At 34.4% G+C, this 16,523-nt stretch overlaps 3 protein-coding genes across 3 annotated transcripts; all 3 read right to left on the bottom strand.

The window, feature by feature from the left end:
• Nucleotides 1-537: 537 nt before the first annotated feature.
• Nucleotides 538-6,849, bottom strand: LOC145635310 (uncharacterized). Its single transcript, XM_081686590.1, has 5 exons — nt 6,547-6,849; nt 4,013-5,351; nt 3,355-3,618; nt 2,156-2,311; nt 538-1,043 (listed from the first exon to the last, which is right to left on the bottom strand). Exons 1-5 carry the CDS (start codon nt 6,552-6,554, stop codon nt 924-926), a joined length of 1,887 nt encoding a protein of 628 aa, XP_081542716.1. The 5' UTR covers nt 6,555-6,849; the 3' UTR covers nt 538-923.
• A 1,419-nt stretch (nt 6,850-8,268) lies between these two features.
• LOC145635309 (protein MOTHER of FT and TFL1 homolog 2-like) lies at nt 8,269-9,904 on the bottom strand. Its single transcript, XM_081686589.1, has 3 exons — nt 9,422-9,904; nt 8,783-8,823; nt 8,269-8,576 (listed from the first exon to the last, which is right to left on the bottom strand). Exons 1-3 carry the CDS (start codon nt 9,478-9,480, stop codon nt 8,344-8,346), a joined length of 333 nt encoding a protein of 110 aa, XP_081542715.1. The 5' UTR covers nt 9,481-9,904; the 3' UTR covers nt 8,269-8,343.
• A 1,421-nt stretch (nt 9,905-11,325) lies between these two features.
• LOC145635308 (protein MOTHER of FT and TFL1-like) lies at nt 11,326-14,265 on the bottom strand. The gene is made up of 4 exons (XM_081686588.1): nt 14,030-14,265; nt 13,667-13,728; nt 13,478-13,518; nt 11,326-11,549 (listed from the first exon to the last, which is right to left on the bottom strand). The coding sequence occupies exons 1-4, from the start codon at nt 14,240-14,242 to the stop codon at nt 11,326-11,328; spliced, it is 540 nt and encodes a 179-aa protein (XP_081542714.1). The 5' UTR covers nt 14,243-14,265.
• Between the last annotated feature and the right edge of the window lie 2,258 nt (nt 14,266-16,523).

The raw sequence follows: 16,523 nt of genomic DNA, 5'->3' as shown, positions 1-16,523 counted from the left end.
ACTAATTATTGACTTGTACCGAACTCAACTCAAACTCGAGAATTACCCTAACCCGTTTTAACACGACCTATTGTTCACCCGACCCGAATGTAACCTGACCTGTTATTAACCCAACCTAAACCCAACCCAAACCCGATAAGAAGTATGACCCGATGTGACCCGACTCAAGCATGACCAACCCAAACCCAACCCACATAAGTTATGGAATTAATCCGAGTTGACCATACCCACTCTTACTCGACCCGTTTATCCGAATTGACAGCTCTAGATATGATGATCCAGTTTAGACACTCCAAACACAACCACTATTTACTGTTCCTATACCAATGTTGCATCTTATCTTTTAAGGTGTGCACCATATAGGCACAAATAAGATCCTCTCCCTCCATTTGGGCTAGTTGAAGTGCCCAACTGCCAAGGAAATAAATTGTACGAATTTTGCTGCATCTCCGATACTTTTAGGACATATTTGTTTACCTGCACTCTATGTAACACATAGATAAAGTACCTATAAATTACTTAAAAGCTCTGCTCAAAATTCACAAAATGTTTTTATATTTTCTTAACTGAAAATAAACCAAGAATTCAAAGCTTTAATCGACAACTTAATGTTAAAAGCTCGGCTACAGAGGGGGTCAAAATGAATACAGAATGTATCTGAATATGTACAGGCCAATTAAATGTAAAACAAGAAACCCTTTTCCCGGGAAACTATTACAGGTTGCTACTCTATATCACTTGATCAAATTTCAAATAAAAGTTGAAACAAAAAGAATATATATGGGACTAAGACTGGAGAGGAGAGAAGAAAGATGATCGGACGTGACCTAAACTAAATAAAGCTTATTTCTTTTGGAAACTATGTATAGTATATGACCCATCAAAATTTTTAGCAGCAGCTAGTAGTAGCAAGAAGCAAATTTCTATGGGGCCATAAGCCCCTCAATAGTGTATGAAAGAGATTTTGCCCAATCTGCTTTGAACAACAAAGTTTGAAGCGTGTGCATCACATTATAATCTGGATCGAGCTTCCGCTGCCAACCCTACAATGAAGAGAGAAGACACACAATGCAGAAATTATAACATTAAAAGATATAAGAGTAACGAGCTATTTCAAATAAAAATGCAGTAGTCATAGTTAGCCCATCCTCTTCCTTCACTGATTCATTAGAAACCATCTAAGGTAAAATCATCCAATCTTAAGGGGTTTTCTTTTGAAGTAACCTTATTTAGTCAAGGAAACCCAAAATGCCCCCTAGATTGGATCTTTATTACGATATTACCCATTTATATGATGGAATTATCATCCCCTAAGCCCACACACAAACCCCTAACAGGAAACAGAGAAGAATGTGTTGTTCTGATTCCTAATAGAGTCTGAAGATGCAGATAGTTTTCACATTAAAAACTAAAGCTGTATAGCATGAACACCTAGTTGATTGCCAATAAGATAGCAACAATATAAGACACCTCTCACCCACTCCTTCCCCTTAGGCCATGTAGCAGCTCCTTTCTCACTTCATGTCCTGATACAACCTGATATAGGCCTTTTGACCACAAGATTCCTGAAAACACATCCTAACAGAAACCCATAAATCAGCTACTTTTATACACACTTTCATCCATTTGTTGATGACTTGAACGCGCCATTTAGCAACAACATTTGTACGTGTTTCCTCATTTATTTGTTCAAACTTCCTAAACACTGTTCTACATCATTGCTACTCTAGTGCAATCTTTGTGGGACATACACAATAACAGATTACATGTAACAACTCTTTGGTCGAAATGAAATAGAAACTAACAACTTTGACTTGTAGAATATAAAGGAGAAACTGCTCCCCTACATTCCCAGAATGAAGTATTTTAGAGTAAATAACCTAATTTTAAAAACAAAGGATAGACCAAACAAAGTTTCAACAATTTATTCAAATGATAACGGTGCAGGATCATGGGGATTGGTTTTAATTGGAAGGTTCAATTCAAACATAATACATAGTAAATAATTTGTACAAGGGCAAATATAATATTTTTAAGCCACAGATGTACTACTTGTATTTGAAATGTAGCAAAGTATGAATGCCAAAATAAAGATAAGTCAAAGTAGACAGATTCCCTGTTTATTCTATACAAGTAGCCAGGATAAAGTGGTTACCTCAAGGACCAAAGTAGTCACAATTACAGTGCATACATCACCATCAATGTTCACCTTGTGATGTCTAACTTGCTCAAGTAATTGTTGCATGGCATCCGCTGGATGAACCAGGTCACCTTCTGGAGTAGCCCAGAAATCGAAAGACTTTGTTACCTCCTGTAAAAATGCAAACTAAAGTTTCAATTTTGCTGCATTTGCTGAAAATGATATCCAGGCAAGACAAGGATGTATTTGTAGCTGTTTACAACCCCATTCCAAGAAAGGGAGAAAGAAAGACACATTTAGATAGAACATGCAGGGAAAATCTAAAGCATATCATCACCATATAGTCAGAAGGACTCAGATTACACAACTATTAGCCTTACCCAAATTAGAAGATTCTAATTAGAGGATTAAGAGCTATTTATAAAACCTGAAATATTATAAGCTATACACCAGTCCAGGTAATGAAACAGGGAACTACAATACAGTTCAAGGAAAGAGACACTTTGTAAAAGAAAAAGCCACAAAGAAAGGCAACGTACTTGCCAAGGTGAAGAGAAATATTATTATTATTATTACTACGCATTATAACCTTTTTTTTTTCCTGATGTGAATTGAAATTTGCAGACAGAGATGACTTTTTGTTTAACCAAAACTATTTTTTTGCTTATCAAAACAGACTTGTAATTGCTTCACCAGTGCTCTAATCATAGCTGAACCAATTTTCACAGATTGAAACTAGATTTGCTTATCAAAATTCATTTTTAATGATCAAAACTAATTATACTTAAACTGTATAGCATTAGTTGGAGAGGGAAGGGTCTTAGAAAATTCGTTTTTTTTTTTTTTTTAATAAAATATAATTTGCTTCTTCTCTAAACATGGGTGAGTGGAAACTAGCTAAAGTTGATCAACTTACCCTGAAATTGAGCAATGAAGCACAAGGAAACATATCTTTCATCAATTGAAAGAACAAAATTGACTTTTCTACTTGAACATTATCAAGAACCAAAAGATTTCATTCCCTTTAGTAAGTGTTGCAGAGGGTATATAAGTGATTAAAGTTTCAAGACCGATGATATAAGTCTTCAGTTTTTCACACAAAAGCAAACTATAGTACTATAGCAGAAAGACGTGAGTTTCTAGGAGTAACCAAATAAAATCATAATTTGAACCTTAGCTGCGTTACGGAAGAATTAAAGAAGTAAACAAAGAACCTGTATGAACGCCTCTGGATTCGGACAACTCTGTCGTTTTGATAGTTGAAGGGCGCGCTCAGCTACAGTGCGGCCATCCCGACGAGCAACAGCCTTAAAAAACTCCAACAGTATTACACGGTCATTTTTTGAAAGCTCGGCAGTCATGCCTACATCAATAAATATGACGTGAGGCTTCGATTTTGCCCCTGCTTTACGCTTGCCATGTTTCAACCGAACAAGAATATTTCCAGGATGCATGTCTGCATGGATGAAGTTATCCACCTGCAACAAGGAACATTTGGCTTACAAGACTTCCCTGAATAACCAAAAGGAATAAGGCCACCAGTCTAAGTGTCTAACAGACACTGTAAGTCTGTAAACAAGAATCTCCACTGCATGTCAAAAGACTCGAGTAGTAACTAGTAAATACTAACGGGGAAAAAAAAAAAAAAAAAAAAAAAACACAAAAGTTGCAAATAAAAATGGCTGACCGTATGGACGTACACACAACTTAGCCTATAAATCACCCTCAAAACGTATCTTAAAATTACCAATCAAATAGACAGATTCTTGAAGTAACAAACACATAACACTGCAAATCAACTAAAGAAGACATAAGATATTTGAAAATGTTGATAGCTTCGTGAAGACAAACATAATACATAGTTTTGTTTACCAATAGCATCTTCAGAAGAGCATGGGTGCCGATGTGAGCCAGAGAAGTTTTAAAACGTTCATGCCCATCAAACCCATCAACATAATGTGACACACTTTCCCCATGCTCAAAGGTTTCAACCAAAACTGCAGGATGCACTAACGGATAGAGAGGTTTTGGGAAGGATACATCTCTCCATCTCCGGAAGTTGTATATAAACCGATTAAGATTTGCAGCTTCCCTGGAAAGATCAACCTGTGACATCATAAAAGTTGCAAATTGCTGGACACTTTCATCTAGTCTCAACCACTTCAGTGTAGGGATAAGTGTGGATATTCTTGCCACTGTGTTTATTATAACAAAGTCCCTTCTGATAGAATCACCAACTCCTGGATGCCTAACTTTCACTGCAACTTCAGTGGGTTTGGTCTTTTGACCAGGGTGTCGGAAGCGCAAAACAGCCCGATGCACCTGTGCAATACTTCCGGATGCAACAGGCTTCTCATCAAAACTCTCAAAAATCTCGGTAATTTTACGACCAAAGGCTTGTTCCACAGTTTTTTTCGTATAAGCATAGCTGTGCTCTGGAGCTTTAGAATGAAGCTTTGCAAGCTCAGAACATAAATCTCTTGGGAATAAATCAGGTCGTGTAGCTGCCCACTGCCCCCATTTTATAAATGCAGGGCCAGCTCTTTCCAGGGTACGATGCACAACATGAAGCCAAAAACTTCTGAATTGAGGTCCACAACTATCTGCAAATGGAGCCATGGCTATGCTGGGTGAAAATAATAATGCCAGATAAACAACTCTTAGCAACAAAATAAGAACCTCTAGTACGTTTGAAATCAACCTGCTCATGTACATATGTCCATCTTGAGCCCGCGTATAAACAGTGTTACTAGGGGAAAAATAGTCTGATTCAGCATGTGATCTTTGGGTTAGAGCTAACTCTCCAAATATTAAAGTGAAAATGCCCGGCACCAAAAGGTGGGATTTGGTTAAGGCTATGCTGAATACTCCAGCAGCCCTGCTTATGGTAGGAATTGTTGAAGTGTAAGAAGAACGCATCTTTGTAATCCTTTTCCAAGCAATTTGAGCATGATGTGCCACAGTGTTACTTGCATACATTGAAGAATAGTTCCTAGGAGAGCCATTCTTGTAAAGGAATTGCGGATGTTTATACGAAGTATTAGGCATAAATCCTGAATGATTATGTCTGAACTGTGAATACAATCTATATTGTGGTAAACATGGCTGGAAGAGGGGGTATGTTCCATCCCTTTTCAATCCAAGATTGCTGCTGCCACGGGTTTTTAACAAGGAATTTGTGGCCCTCCTAATGTTTCCAAACATCAAAAGTCTGCAACCAAACAACGAGTTCAACCAGTTAAGCATGACCATATAAATTGTTTTCAAATTAGCATCATAAAAACATTCTATAGCTTGGCCTACACCAGTAGAGCATGCAGTTCAATGTCAACAGAGAAATAATGAAGAAGAAACATAAATCTCCAAATGATAGAAAAGAAGAAATGTGCCAAAAGGTGGAAAGAGGAGAGGAAATAAAAATGTCCAATGCCCCTATATTGCAAGAATAGCATATTAATCTCAATCTCCCCAAATGTGGAAAAACTTCATTGGCATTCCATCTTGTTTAGAACAAACAGAATGTCGGGGAGGAGTGGAGGACCAACACTGCCATTCCATTATTCAAAATCATATGATAAAGCAGAAAGGCAATCAGACAACGTCAGCTAGTTACAAATAAACGCCACTCCTAGCACAAACACGACTATGTCAACGACTATGTTGTCTATGTAAACTTTAAAGGTACCCACCTTCGAGATCAAACTTTTTGTAAACTAAACTAAAGAGCAAGGACTATAATACTTGGTGTTCAAACAGATCAACGTAACAGGCACACACTGGTGTTTGTCATAATTAGTTAACTAGAGCAGAACAGTCAAAACCCTCATTCGAGCAGTAGATATATGCACAAAGTTTGTCTGGTAAAACTTAAAAACGACAATGGTCACTCATTCAAGACAACCTAGCTAACACATAAAGCTGTAGTAAAAAAGCCAAATGAACATCATGCCAGAAACTACCAAATCCACATCTTTTTTTCTTCATTAATGCATTGCATTTCTATTTCCCATCACCTTTTTCGATTCCTCAAACATAAAGATAGCTGACTATTTTGCTAATTCCCAGCATATACAAATCAATCAAGCTGAATTAGAGCTAGTATCTTATAATAGCAGCTCAAATATAAGATGTAATGTGAAATTAGATACAATTTTCTTTTTTTTATCATGCAAACACATCAAATCTTGATTAAACAAGGTGTCTAACATTTTAATCACAATGAACAACAAAATCTTCCCACTACCCAAAAAACAAAACCCCACAAAAATCTCGAATTTGTTACTTATGCTACACCAATTCCCCAAACCCAAATCAGAAATAAGGGCACAAAATCTACAATACAAAAAGAAAAAACAAATCAATAAAATTGCAAACATAATAATGGGAAAGAGGAGAAAAGAATTGACCTTGACATTGGAGGAGCAAAATAAGGAAGATGGGTGAAGAAACTAGAAGAAAAAAATGGAGGGAAATTTGAGGAAAGAGCATTTTGTCATGTCGATTAGCTTGTTGAAGGGGAAATCACAGGATTCAAGCACGGCCCGTGTTAAGCAGGTCGACGGCGAAAGCGAAAGAGGAGAGAGAAGAGGTCGGTGCGCACGGTGCGAGGCGTTGCGGGTGTTGTTGTGTGTTGGGCGACGAAGGTGGGCTTGTATGGTTATTTTGTTTGAAGCGTGGGCCGCAACAAGTCGCAACTTATGCAATGTGTGTCTAATTACTCTAATAAAGTAATAAGGGTTTTAAACTTTTACAGTTTTACTCCTAACATATCTCTGTTCTCGTATGCATTTTTGACGCTATTCACGCACTCATTTCATTGCATTTTGTAATTTGTATAGGGGTATACATCATAGTTATTTGAGGTTGTAGATATTATATTTTAAAAGAGTAAAATAGAATTAATAACGTTATAGATATTTTACGTAGACACATAACACTTCAAAATCTTATACTCCATACGATATTATGATGTACTTTGTATATAATATACTTACTATTAAGCTTGAGATCACCTATGCAGAGATCCCAAACCCATACCCACCACTAATCATCCATTCCATTCCGCGCCAGCAAGGTTTCTTGGGAAACAACCCCCTTAAACTCTTTCAAACTCAACTTTGACGGTTCACTAAAAAACAACTCAGCAGCAACAGGTGTCATCATTAGAGACAGCACCGGTTCCCTTATCACAGCTCACACCTTCAACCTTGGCATTTGTTGCAGAAGCTCCAACTCTCCAAAAAGGCATCCTTCTCGCTCTTCAACACGGGATTTAACATTTATTCACTGAAGGGGATAATCTCCTAGTAATCAACGCAGTCAAAGGAGTTTGGTCCATTCCATGGCAAATCGATCACATCATCGCCAACATCCTCAATCTTCTTCAAAGGTTTCAGTAATGGGATATTAACCATATTTACAGACAAGAAAAAAAGCAGCAGTTTCTCATCTTTGTACTCTATTATCTCCTCTGATACATTAGAAATTTCCCTCGTGAGGAGGGGTTCCTAATGTTTTCTTTTTTCTTACCTTTTTAAAAAGATATACTATATACTTACGATTATTTTATTTTATTTTTACATTTTTCTTGTCAATAATGGCAACCCTTTTTTAGGTTTTGACTTGAGACTCGATTATGTCTTCACTCTTTCATCATTGACCTTTCCTTTATTGTTTTTGGGAGTTTGCTCTTTAATTGTCTCCAAAGGCTTAATTGGTTGACTAATAACCAAATTCGGATTTAAATATATACTTGGACAGGAAGTTATTATGAATACAATTAGGCAAAATATGTCATATTAAGTCGTGTTATGTCAAATTTAAATATATACTTTTACCAATTTCATATACAAACAAAATAAACAATATTTTTGACATAGTCAAACATTCAATTAGTCAGCTCACATTAGCATTATCAACTAGTCTGATCTAATTAATTTTGGTGGCCAAAATACTAATACATCAACATAACCTCAGATAAAATCACATAAATTACATAAGACTAGTACATTACTACGAGTACTAATAATACTAATTGTCTAAGATAACCAACATTCAACTACAAGTCCAAATTAAATAACGTTATTAACTACAAGTACAAACTTCCTTTATTCCATAACAACGATATTATACACGGATCAACTAAGCTTAACTAGAAACTAGTAAAGCCTAATTATAACTTAGCTAGTAATTCGATCATCTCATCAATTGTCGTAAGCTATGTTAGCTTCCTTCCGGGAGTTAAAAAAGAGGGCGGCAACCGGCTGTCCGAGGTCATTATGGGCAGCGAAATGGCGGGTGTTGAAATTGCCACGGGCGTACTCCGGTGGAAGTGGCCTAGGCTTCACTAGAGGCCCCTTCTGTTTGTACAAAGCAAACACATAACGATGCTTCCCTGTCGATGGTTGCGGGCCCATGTACTCAACCAACGTCCTTCCTACAAACGAACCAATTAAACACATCAACACAACACAAAATATCGAATGCTTTATGCTCTATATATTTGTACTATATATTGTGTACGAACATTTATATCCTTTATATGCGATACATCATACATGTATATATATGTTAGTATGTATATATGTTGATCATAGAACAAACAATAATTTATATTATATGGAGTAATAGATGAAAACGTACCTTTAGAAGCATCCATTCCTTGAGGAATATCCACAACAATCCTACAACAAATTTAAGTGACATTAATGATCAAATTTACATATGCCTCCAAATTAAGTTTTGCAAAAACTTCTATTCATCAAAACAATATTAAACTTCCTAGTCGCAATTATTTACTCATCCTAGTTTGATTTGGGCATATATTCTTAATTTCAGGGGAAAAAAAATGACAATTATTTTACAGTATCGATAAATTTATATGAAGATATAAAAGATAATACTCCCTCCGTCCCGTAACAAAAAGCCTCTTTCTAACATTTATTACTCACATAATAAAGAGAAAGAGGCTTTGTACTTCCTCCGTTTTCTTTTACTTGCAACACACCTTTTAGGCACGCAATTTTAGGAGATGATTAGTGAGGGTAAACGAGCTATTTTATCAATATAATTTTTACACGAAGATTAGAATAGGGTTAAGTATCATTTGTAAAAATTATAATGAATAATTTATCCGTTTACATTACATAAACCCGACCTCAAAACACGTGCCACAAGGCTGTGTTGCAAGTAAAAAGAAACGGAGGAAGTATGTATTAAGGGACGGAGGAGTATTATGTAAAATAATTGCGGAAAAGTTAATTTACTAGGAAAAAAACTCACCAATGAAGCCATTCCCTTAAGGTTGGATGGGTAGGATTAGGAGCATCCGGATCAACCATAATCTAAAATAATAATGAGTTTAAAAAAAAAAAAAAAAAGAAAAAAGAAGAAAAAAAAATGATTAGCGAATTAAAATGATCATATTAAACATACAATACTCATAAAATAAAATGATAAAAAGATTGATAAGATAATAAGAAATTAAATAAGTAACAAGTTGATTAAAGTACACTTACTAGAGTATAAAGATCATCAGGACGAGGGTTATGAGATGTGACTTGAAGATGAGGCCTATTTTTGGCTTCTAAAGGCTTGATTTCACACCCGTTAGAGACCGTTTCGGACCCGTATTGAACCGTTAGCTCAGCTTCTGGAGTAAACGGCTCGAGTACATCTCCGATCACTTTTCGGGCTACTAGGATCTCCGGTGCTTCAGCCATGTCTTTTACTAAATATTGCTAGGTATGTATGATGTTGGGGTTATTAGATATGTACTATATATATATGTATGTTACAAAACTTTGGGTTTTTGATTATTTTTATTTGACGGGTAACACGTTAGAGTCTTATAGAATATAGTAGTAATCAAAAGGGTGACATTTGGATTTCTGAAATCTTCTAGATAAATGCCTTGTATGAGTTGTATCATTTTTTTTAACTTTTATTTGAGGTTCTTTCGGATTTGTGGCTAGCAAGTTTGCCACTTTTCATTTTTACCATTTTTCAACTTCAAAAGTAATGTTATAATTAAGATAATATGAGCTCAATAAAACACAAATAAGAGTATTAATAAAAGTATTACTATATTTTACTATATATGTATACATTAGAACACATGTACAAAGTATGAAGAACTTCAAGATCTTTGTTTGAACTTACTTACAGATCACAGATGTCTTTCTGAAAGGATATTTTATGAAAATAGTTGGTTAATATAAGATTTGTCTTCCATTGTAATGTACTTGTAAGTTGTAACATTTGTTTATGATAAAGCCTGCCATTTTAGTCTTTAGAGATCCAACGCAATATCAAATGGGCTTCTATTATAAAATTGGCCCAACCTATAATACCAAGCCCTTTTAATAGGTGTGCAGATAGCCCTATTGCATAGTTTCTCTAAATTGAAAGGGCCCAAATTGTTATAACCTAATTTGAGTAACTTCATTGTCTTTGTTTATTTACTAAATTTACTATGGAATTTTTTTTTATTTTATTCGGGATAAGAATGTTGTTGTCCATAATTTAGCCCGTATTTTTCCATATGGTATAGAATAAATTTGGAAAAACTATTGTCCTTGTACAGTTTCTCTTATGTTTTGATGGACAAATTCTTAATATAAGGCACCCTTTACGTGGTTTCAAAAAAAAAAAAAAAAAAAAAAAAAAGGAATTTTTTTTATTTTTATTTTTAAGTTAATTCATTAATATAAATAGAATATAGCTAGAGTTGATTCTAACTTCGTAGCAGAGACATGTTTCCTTTGTAATCTTCTTCTAGAGTTTCATTGTTCCATGTGTAAGGCTACCCTTGCTGGTTTATTTTGCCAATGTGTTTAACATTTACTTATCTAGTTATCTTTCAATCCCGTTCAATTTAGAGGACAAAACATATAGAAGTAGATGTACATTTCATTATATGAGATAATAAAAGATGCATCACCAACGACATTATGTTATAGGATAGGATTACATGGTATCATCACTGACACTATAGAACTTCCGTGGTACAATATAATGTATATTCACACATCATAATAAACCACACTATTACTAGCATAATGCATTAAGCTTTGGACACACTACACAGGGTCACATAGGAAAAACAAGTAAATGAGAAACAATAACCTATCTCATTTACGTAGTAACCCCGCCCCATCAACACGTACAACATAACCAACTTCGAATCAACGTTTTTTATTTGCAGCCTCTTTCTGAGAGTTGAAGTAGACGGCAGCAACCGGTAAACCAAGTCCGTTTTGTGCAGCAAAATTCCGAGTGCTGAAGTTGCTACGGGCTTGTGGCAGTTGCCACTGCTTCGCGATTGGTCCTTTCTGTCTAAACAATACAAACACGTATCGGTGTATTCCGGTGGGCGGTTTTGGTCCCATGTACTCTACCAGCTCTTTTCCTGCATGCACATTCCATACCTTGTATTTTTCAATGTGTTGGTCCATAAATTATTTACTTCCTCCGTTTTAATAATTAATATTGTGACATGGACTTTTGTACTATTTACTAATTTTGTCTGACCATAATTTAATTGTTACGTTAATTAAGTAAAATATAATTATGTGGATTTTGTTAGATTCGTCTCACAATATCAACTTTTAATAATTTTTACTCATGTGTAATTATAGATATTTTACATATAAAATATTCTTTGAGATACGTAATTTCATCCTTATTGCATGCAATATTATATTTTTGGAATGGAGGAAGCTAAGTGTTATGGAGTATCAAATAATTTCTTGTCTTCACTCTTTGTTGTTGTTTGTTGTATATACTACGATTCTAAGACGGATTGATGAGTATTGTCTTATTAATTTCCAGTTTGATAAAATTATTTACAACTACAAGTCATAGTTATCAGAACAAAAAGATTGAATAAAATGACGTAGGTGAATACAACATCTCTAGATAAGTTCTGAATGTAGTATTATCAATAAATAGTCGATGGAGGTTGTTTGAGAATTTATAAGCCTGAATCCGAATTAGCCCAAAGGGTGAACTAAAAGGAAAAAAAATGATTTAATTTCGAAATAGTGTTTGTATGCATACGATTATTACTAGTGGATTACAACTAGTTTATTTAGTTAAATTAATATTAGCTAGGATGGTGTCAAACGCGGGTCTGGGCCGCACCCGCAAACTAAGAGAGAGAGTCCACTCACAAGTCCAAGGAGGTTCCATCCAAAACCATATGAAAATAAGAGGAGTAGCCCCTTAGCCATATAAAGTGTTTAACTCTCTCTTCTTCAACCAATGCGGGACACTTACATGTGGTGACTCTTGAGAGGTTTATTCTTCAACACTCCCCCTCACATGTAAGGTCCCTTAGCTTTTAACTTTGTCTCATGTGATTTTTCGGGCTAGAGTGCTTCTTCACTCCCCCTCACACGGACCTACTCTTGGCCAGTGAACTTTAGCCATTTAAGGTCCCATATCGTGGGCCTGGCTCTGATACCATGTCAAACGCGAGTCTGGGCCGCACCCGCAAACTAAGAGAGAGAGAGTCCACTTCACAGGTCCAAGAAGGTTCCATCCCAAAACCATATGGCAATAGGAGGAGTAGCCCCTTAGCCATATAAAGTGTTTAACTACTCTCTCTTCTTCAATAACCAACGTGGGACACTTCTTGCATACAAAAAGCAAGAAGGATGGTATATTTGTTATAAACCAATATTTTATTAGTAAAGTAAAAGCTAAACTCAAAACTTGAACAAGAAATTATTCATCTTAAAGAAGAAAAAATAATGTCCCTATACTTGACCCAAAATGGCACCAAATGACATATGTAAAGTCTATATATATGTACAACTTATATAAATATCATTCATTTTTTTTATTATTAAAATATAAGTTGATATGTTAAAGTCTACAAATTTATGTGCCAATTTTTTCCATTATAGAAATTGATCAAAAGAGAGTATGCTATTTATGAAAATGAGTGTGGAGTGTGGAATAAGGGCAAATACAAGTTTATCTGCCAAATAAACAAATTAATCTGATGGCATTTTTGTAAATATATTAAAAAAGTGTGATCATTTATTCAGTACTTTTGGCAAGTTGTTCAATCACTGTTTGCAACTTGCTTTTACTGTTTGGTGAGGAAATTACACATGTACCTCTCAACTAGTACATGAAAAGACGCATGTACCCCTCCACTGTTACTTAAAAAGACGATTTATTTGTTTATCAGGGGAATCAATTGGGTACAGCTCATGGAATAATACATTTTTTTTTATGGAATAATACAATATATACCTTCTGTAGTTAAATATGAGAAATACTCCGCATAAAGTAGTATAGCGAAAATGAAATTGAAGGAGGACTAACCTTTGGAAGCATCCATTCCTTGAGGAATATCAACAATAATCCTGATGAATCAGTCAAAACAACCTCGATTTATTATTTTTATCAATTAATTATTAGTAGAAATAAAGAAATCAATCTCTTATCAAAGTTCTCCGTCAATAACACACTACAAAAGTGCATAAATAAACATGCACGTGTTATGTGTCTAACCAATGAAGCCATTCTTTCATTTTGGGCTCACTAGGACTTGGAGCATCCGGATCAATCATGATCTACAAGAAAACAAATTCATATCAATATTAAATGTGCACATTAATATTGCACAAAGTTCATTACTCGGTATAATGTAAAGTACGACCCAATATGATATACGAATAATTATTGTATATCGGATATATATATTCAATTTTATACATATTATAAGAGAAGAAATCAATAGTTCGAAACCATGCATGCAACAATTTAATATGCTACATTTTCAAAAAAAAAATAAAAACAAGCACTGGTAGAGAATATTCTCATCCTAGGTTTAGTTCAACAAAAATAAAAGTTATATGGATGAAATATACGTACTATGGTATAAAAATTATCTGTTGAAGGGTGACCCGAAATTTGAGCAAGAGGCCTTTCAAAGGCAAGTGAAGGTTTGATTTCGCAACCATTGAAAATGTGTTTTGTACCGTATTGAACTCGAAAATCGACCATTGGAACAAACATATCAAGCACATCACCAATTACTCTTCCTACAACCAAAGGATCGACTGTACGTCTAACCATTGTTGTCATTTCAAGCTAAAAATTATGAACTCTTTTTTTTTTTTTTTTTTTTTTTTGGTTTACCTAAAATTGTAAGTTACCAGATATTTTTAGACATGGTGATAGCATATAAGTAGTATATATAATATGTTATATCACTAATATGTATACATGTCGCTGAGTGGACTTTGCTAAGTGGCTTCAAATGAGTGACACGTAGCAGTGGAGCTAAGTGGGTGACACGTAGTAAACTGAGTTCTACTGAAAGTTGAGTTGGACACGTGTGGGATATCCGAGGATGTTCTGTCTCTTTAAACTGTATCATAGTAACAGTGCGCACCTGCCGTCTTTATGATGTAACGCAAATTATATGCATCAGGTCGTTATTACTTATTATTATGAATAATAAACTCGTATAAAATATTTATAGTGCTTGTTTGGTACAAGTACTTTGGAAGTCTGGATATCAGAGTGCATCTGGCCACATAGTCACATACTTCTTATGTATTGGAAACACATAGGAGAGTATGTATAAGGATAATCTAACATTATAAAGATATTGTATAGCACAAATTTTCATGCGTATGAACAACCATTATGAAGGTCACTTTTTTATTGATATAACTCAGTCAGGGGTTATGATTAGAGGTTACTCGGTTAGGAGTTAACATGGGTTACTCACTCAGTCAGGGGTTACTCAGTCGAACAGGGGTTACTTGGTCAAGGGTTACTTAGTCGGCTAGAGGTTAATCGGTCGGTTCTGAGTTACTCGATCAAAAATTACTTTTCCGTCAAGAATTAGTTGATGTGTGTCAACTGGCCACACGGTGTGGCTAACCGCACACAAAAGTTGATGATTATATAGTACAAGTATATGCCATATAGAGATGGTGGAATCATATTTTAAATAATGTGTTTTGATACAGAAAAATTGACCCATTTCCTAAAATATTCAACTCTAATTTAAACTTTACATCTATTATATAATAAGGTTTATTTAATTTTGATCTAGATAACCCTAAAATTTAACTATATATACGGAGCATGCTGTACTGTTGCTTGTCGTAGCTAGGCTAGAATCTCACACATAACACTATAATACTATATATTATCTCATTCAATCTAGTAATCTACCAAATCAATTACAAAATAATCTAAAACAAGTTAAAAACTACCAATATACACACACATAAGTGACATAATCAACATCTCCTGCACATTAACACATGTATATACATAGTTATTCTACTTCTGCTAAAATTATACATATATACAACAAATACAATTACTAAGATTATAAAGTTAAAACATCGTACATATTATATCACATTAACACGCTAACTTAAGGTAGTGTGGGCCTATTCACTTCAGCTTAATTTCAGTTCAGTTTAGCTCCTAATTTCCTTCTATTTTAAACAATTCGGTTCAGTTCAATTTAGTAAATGTGAATAGGCCCTAAAATTAAAAAAAAAAAATTAAAAAAAATTATTTCCACCAAATATAAAGTTCATAAAGTTGTGAATATGTAATCATATCATCCACTAACATATATTACATACGAAGTATATCAATTTAGGTCAAAAAGTCCCAAATTGAAATGTAAAATAAAATCTATTATTGGAGCTGGCTCTATGCCTCTACTTTAATGCTGGTTATTGATTGACTTCCTTTGTCACATAATTCACATGTACATAACTTAATACTAAGATTAGCATAAGGATAATGATAAATGGAAAAGAATAATATAAAAAATACAATGATTTCGAAGATAAATACTGTTATTCTTTCATTGGTTTGGACACTAATTACTTAATTAGAACTTAGGACTTGTTATGAAACTTCCGTCAAAGGAAATTACTCGTTTTACTCATAATCACTTAATGAATGCATGTATGCATCATCATCAAGTCATAAGTGATAAGTGGAAGTTCCACGTACGCCAAATGGCAGTATGAGGTACCACTAAGGGCCACATAAGATCACTAAATATAATTAGTTTACTAGTATATGGTTTGGGGATGCTCCGCTTTGCTAGTTTATACTTTTTTAACCTGATAATAATAATGTTCGACTAATTATATAGCTAGTGTGTGGTTCTTCGTGGGTTGCTGGAGTGTTACTTTTTTTTTTTTTACCTCATATGTATTTATTTTATTATTTTGTAGAAAATTAAATAAATTAATTAACCTCTAATTAACTTAATAATAAATGAAAGGAATATATAAAATTATGTATAATTTAAAATAATAATAAAAATTGGTTGAGATGGTAGATGTATGACATTTTTGTGTTAGAAGTTACGGATTCGAAT

Source organism: Chenopodium album, chromosome 6 (genome assembly GCF_948465745.1).
Source record: "Chenopodium album chromosome 6, dcCheAlbu1.1, whole genome shotgun sequence".
In the NCBI taxonomy this organism is placed as follows: domain Eukaryota; kingdom Viridiplantae; phylum Streptophyta; class Magnoliopsida; order Caryophyllales; family Amaranthaceae; genus Chenopodium; species Chenopodium album.
The sequence above is the reverse complement of the archived record's forward strand: the minus strand, read 5'-3'. Positions and strand labels throughout refer to the sequence as shown.

Coding starts and splice junctions, on each gene's coding strand:
- LOC145635310 (XM_081686590.1), bottom strand. Junction 3,619..4,012: donor CTCTTCTGAAGATGCTATTG/GTAAACAAAACT, acceptor TCCTTGTTGCAG/GTGGATAACTTCATCCATGC. Junction 1,044..2,155: donor TGACTACTTTGGTCCTTGAG/GTAACCACTTTA, acceptor TCTTCATTGTAG/GGTTGGCAGCGGAAGCTCGA.
- LOC145635309 (XM_081686589.1), bottom strand. CDS start 9,480: ATGGTTGATCCGGATGCTCCTAATCCTACCCATCCAACCTTAAGGGAA. Junction 8,824..9,421: donor TTAAGGGAATGGCTTCATTG/GTGAGTTTTTTT, acceptor AATTTGTTGTAG/GATTGTTGTGGATATTCCTC. Junction 8,577..8,782: donor AGGAATGGATGCTTCTAAAG/GTACGTTTTCAT, acceptor GTTCGTTTGTAG/GAAGGACGTTGGTTGAGTAC.
- LOC145635308 (XM_081686588.1), bottom strand. CDS start 14,242: ATGACAACAATGGTTAGACGTACAGTCGATCCTTTGGTTGTAGGAAGA. Junction 13,729..14,029: donor CAGATAATTTTTATACCATA/GTACGTATATTT, acceptor GTTTTCTTGTAG/ATCATGATTGATCCGGATGC. Junction 11,550..13,477: donor AGGAATGGATGCTTCCAAAG/GTTAGTCCTCCT, acceptor ATGTGCATGCAG/GAAAAGAGCTGGTAGAGTAC.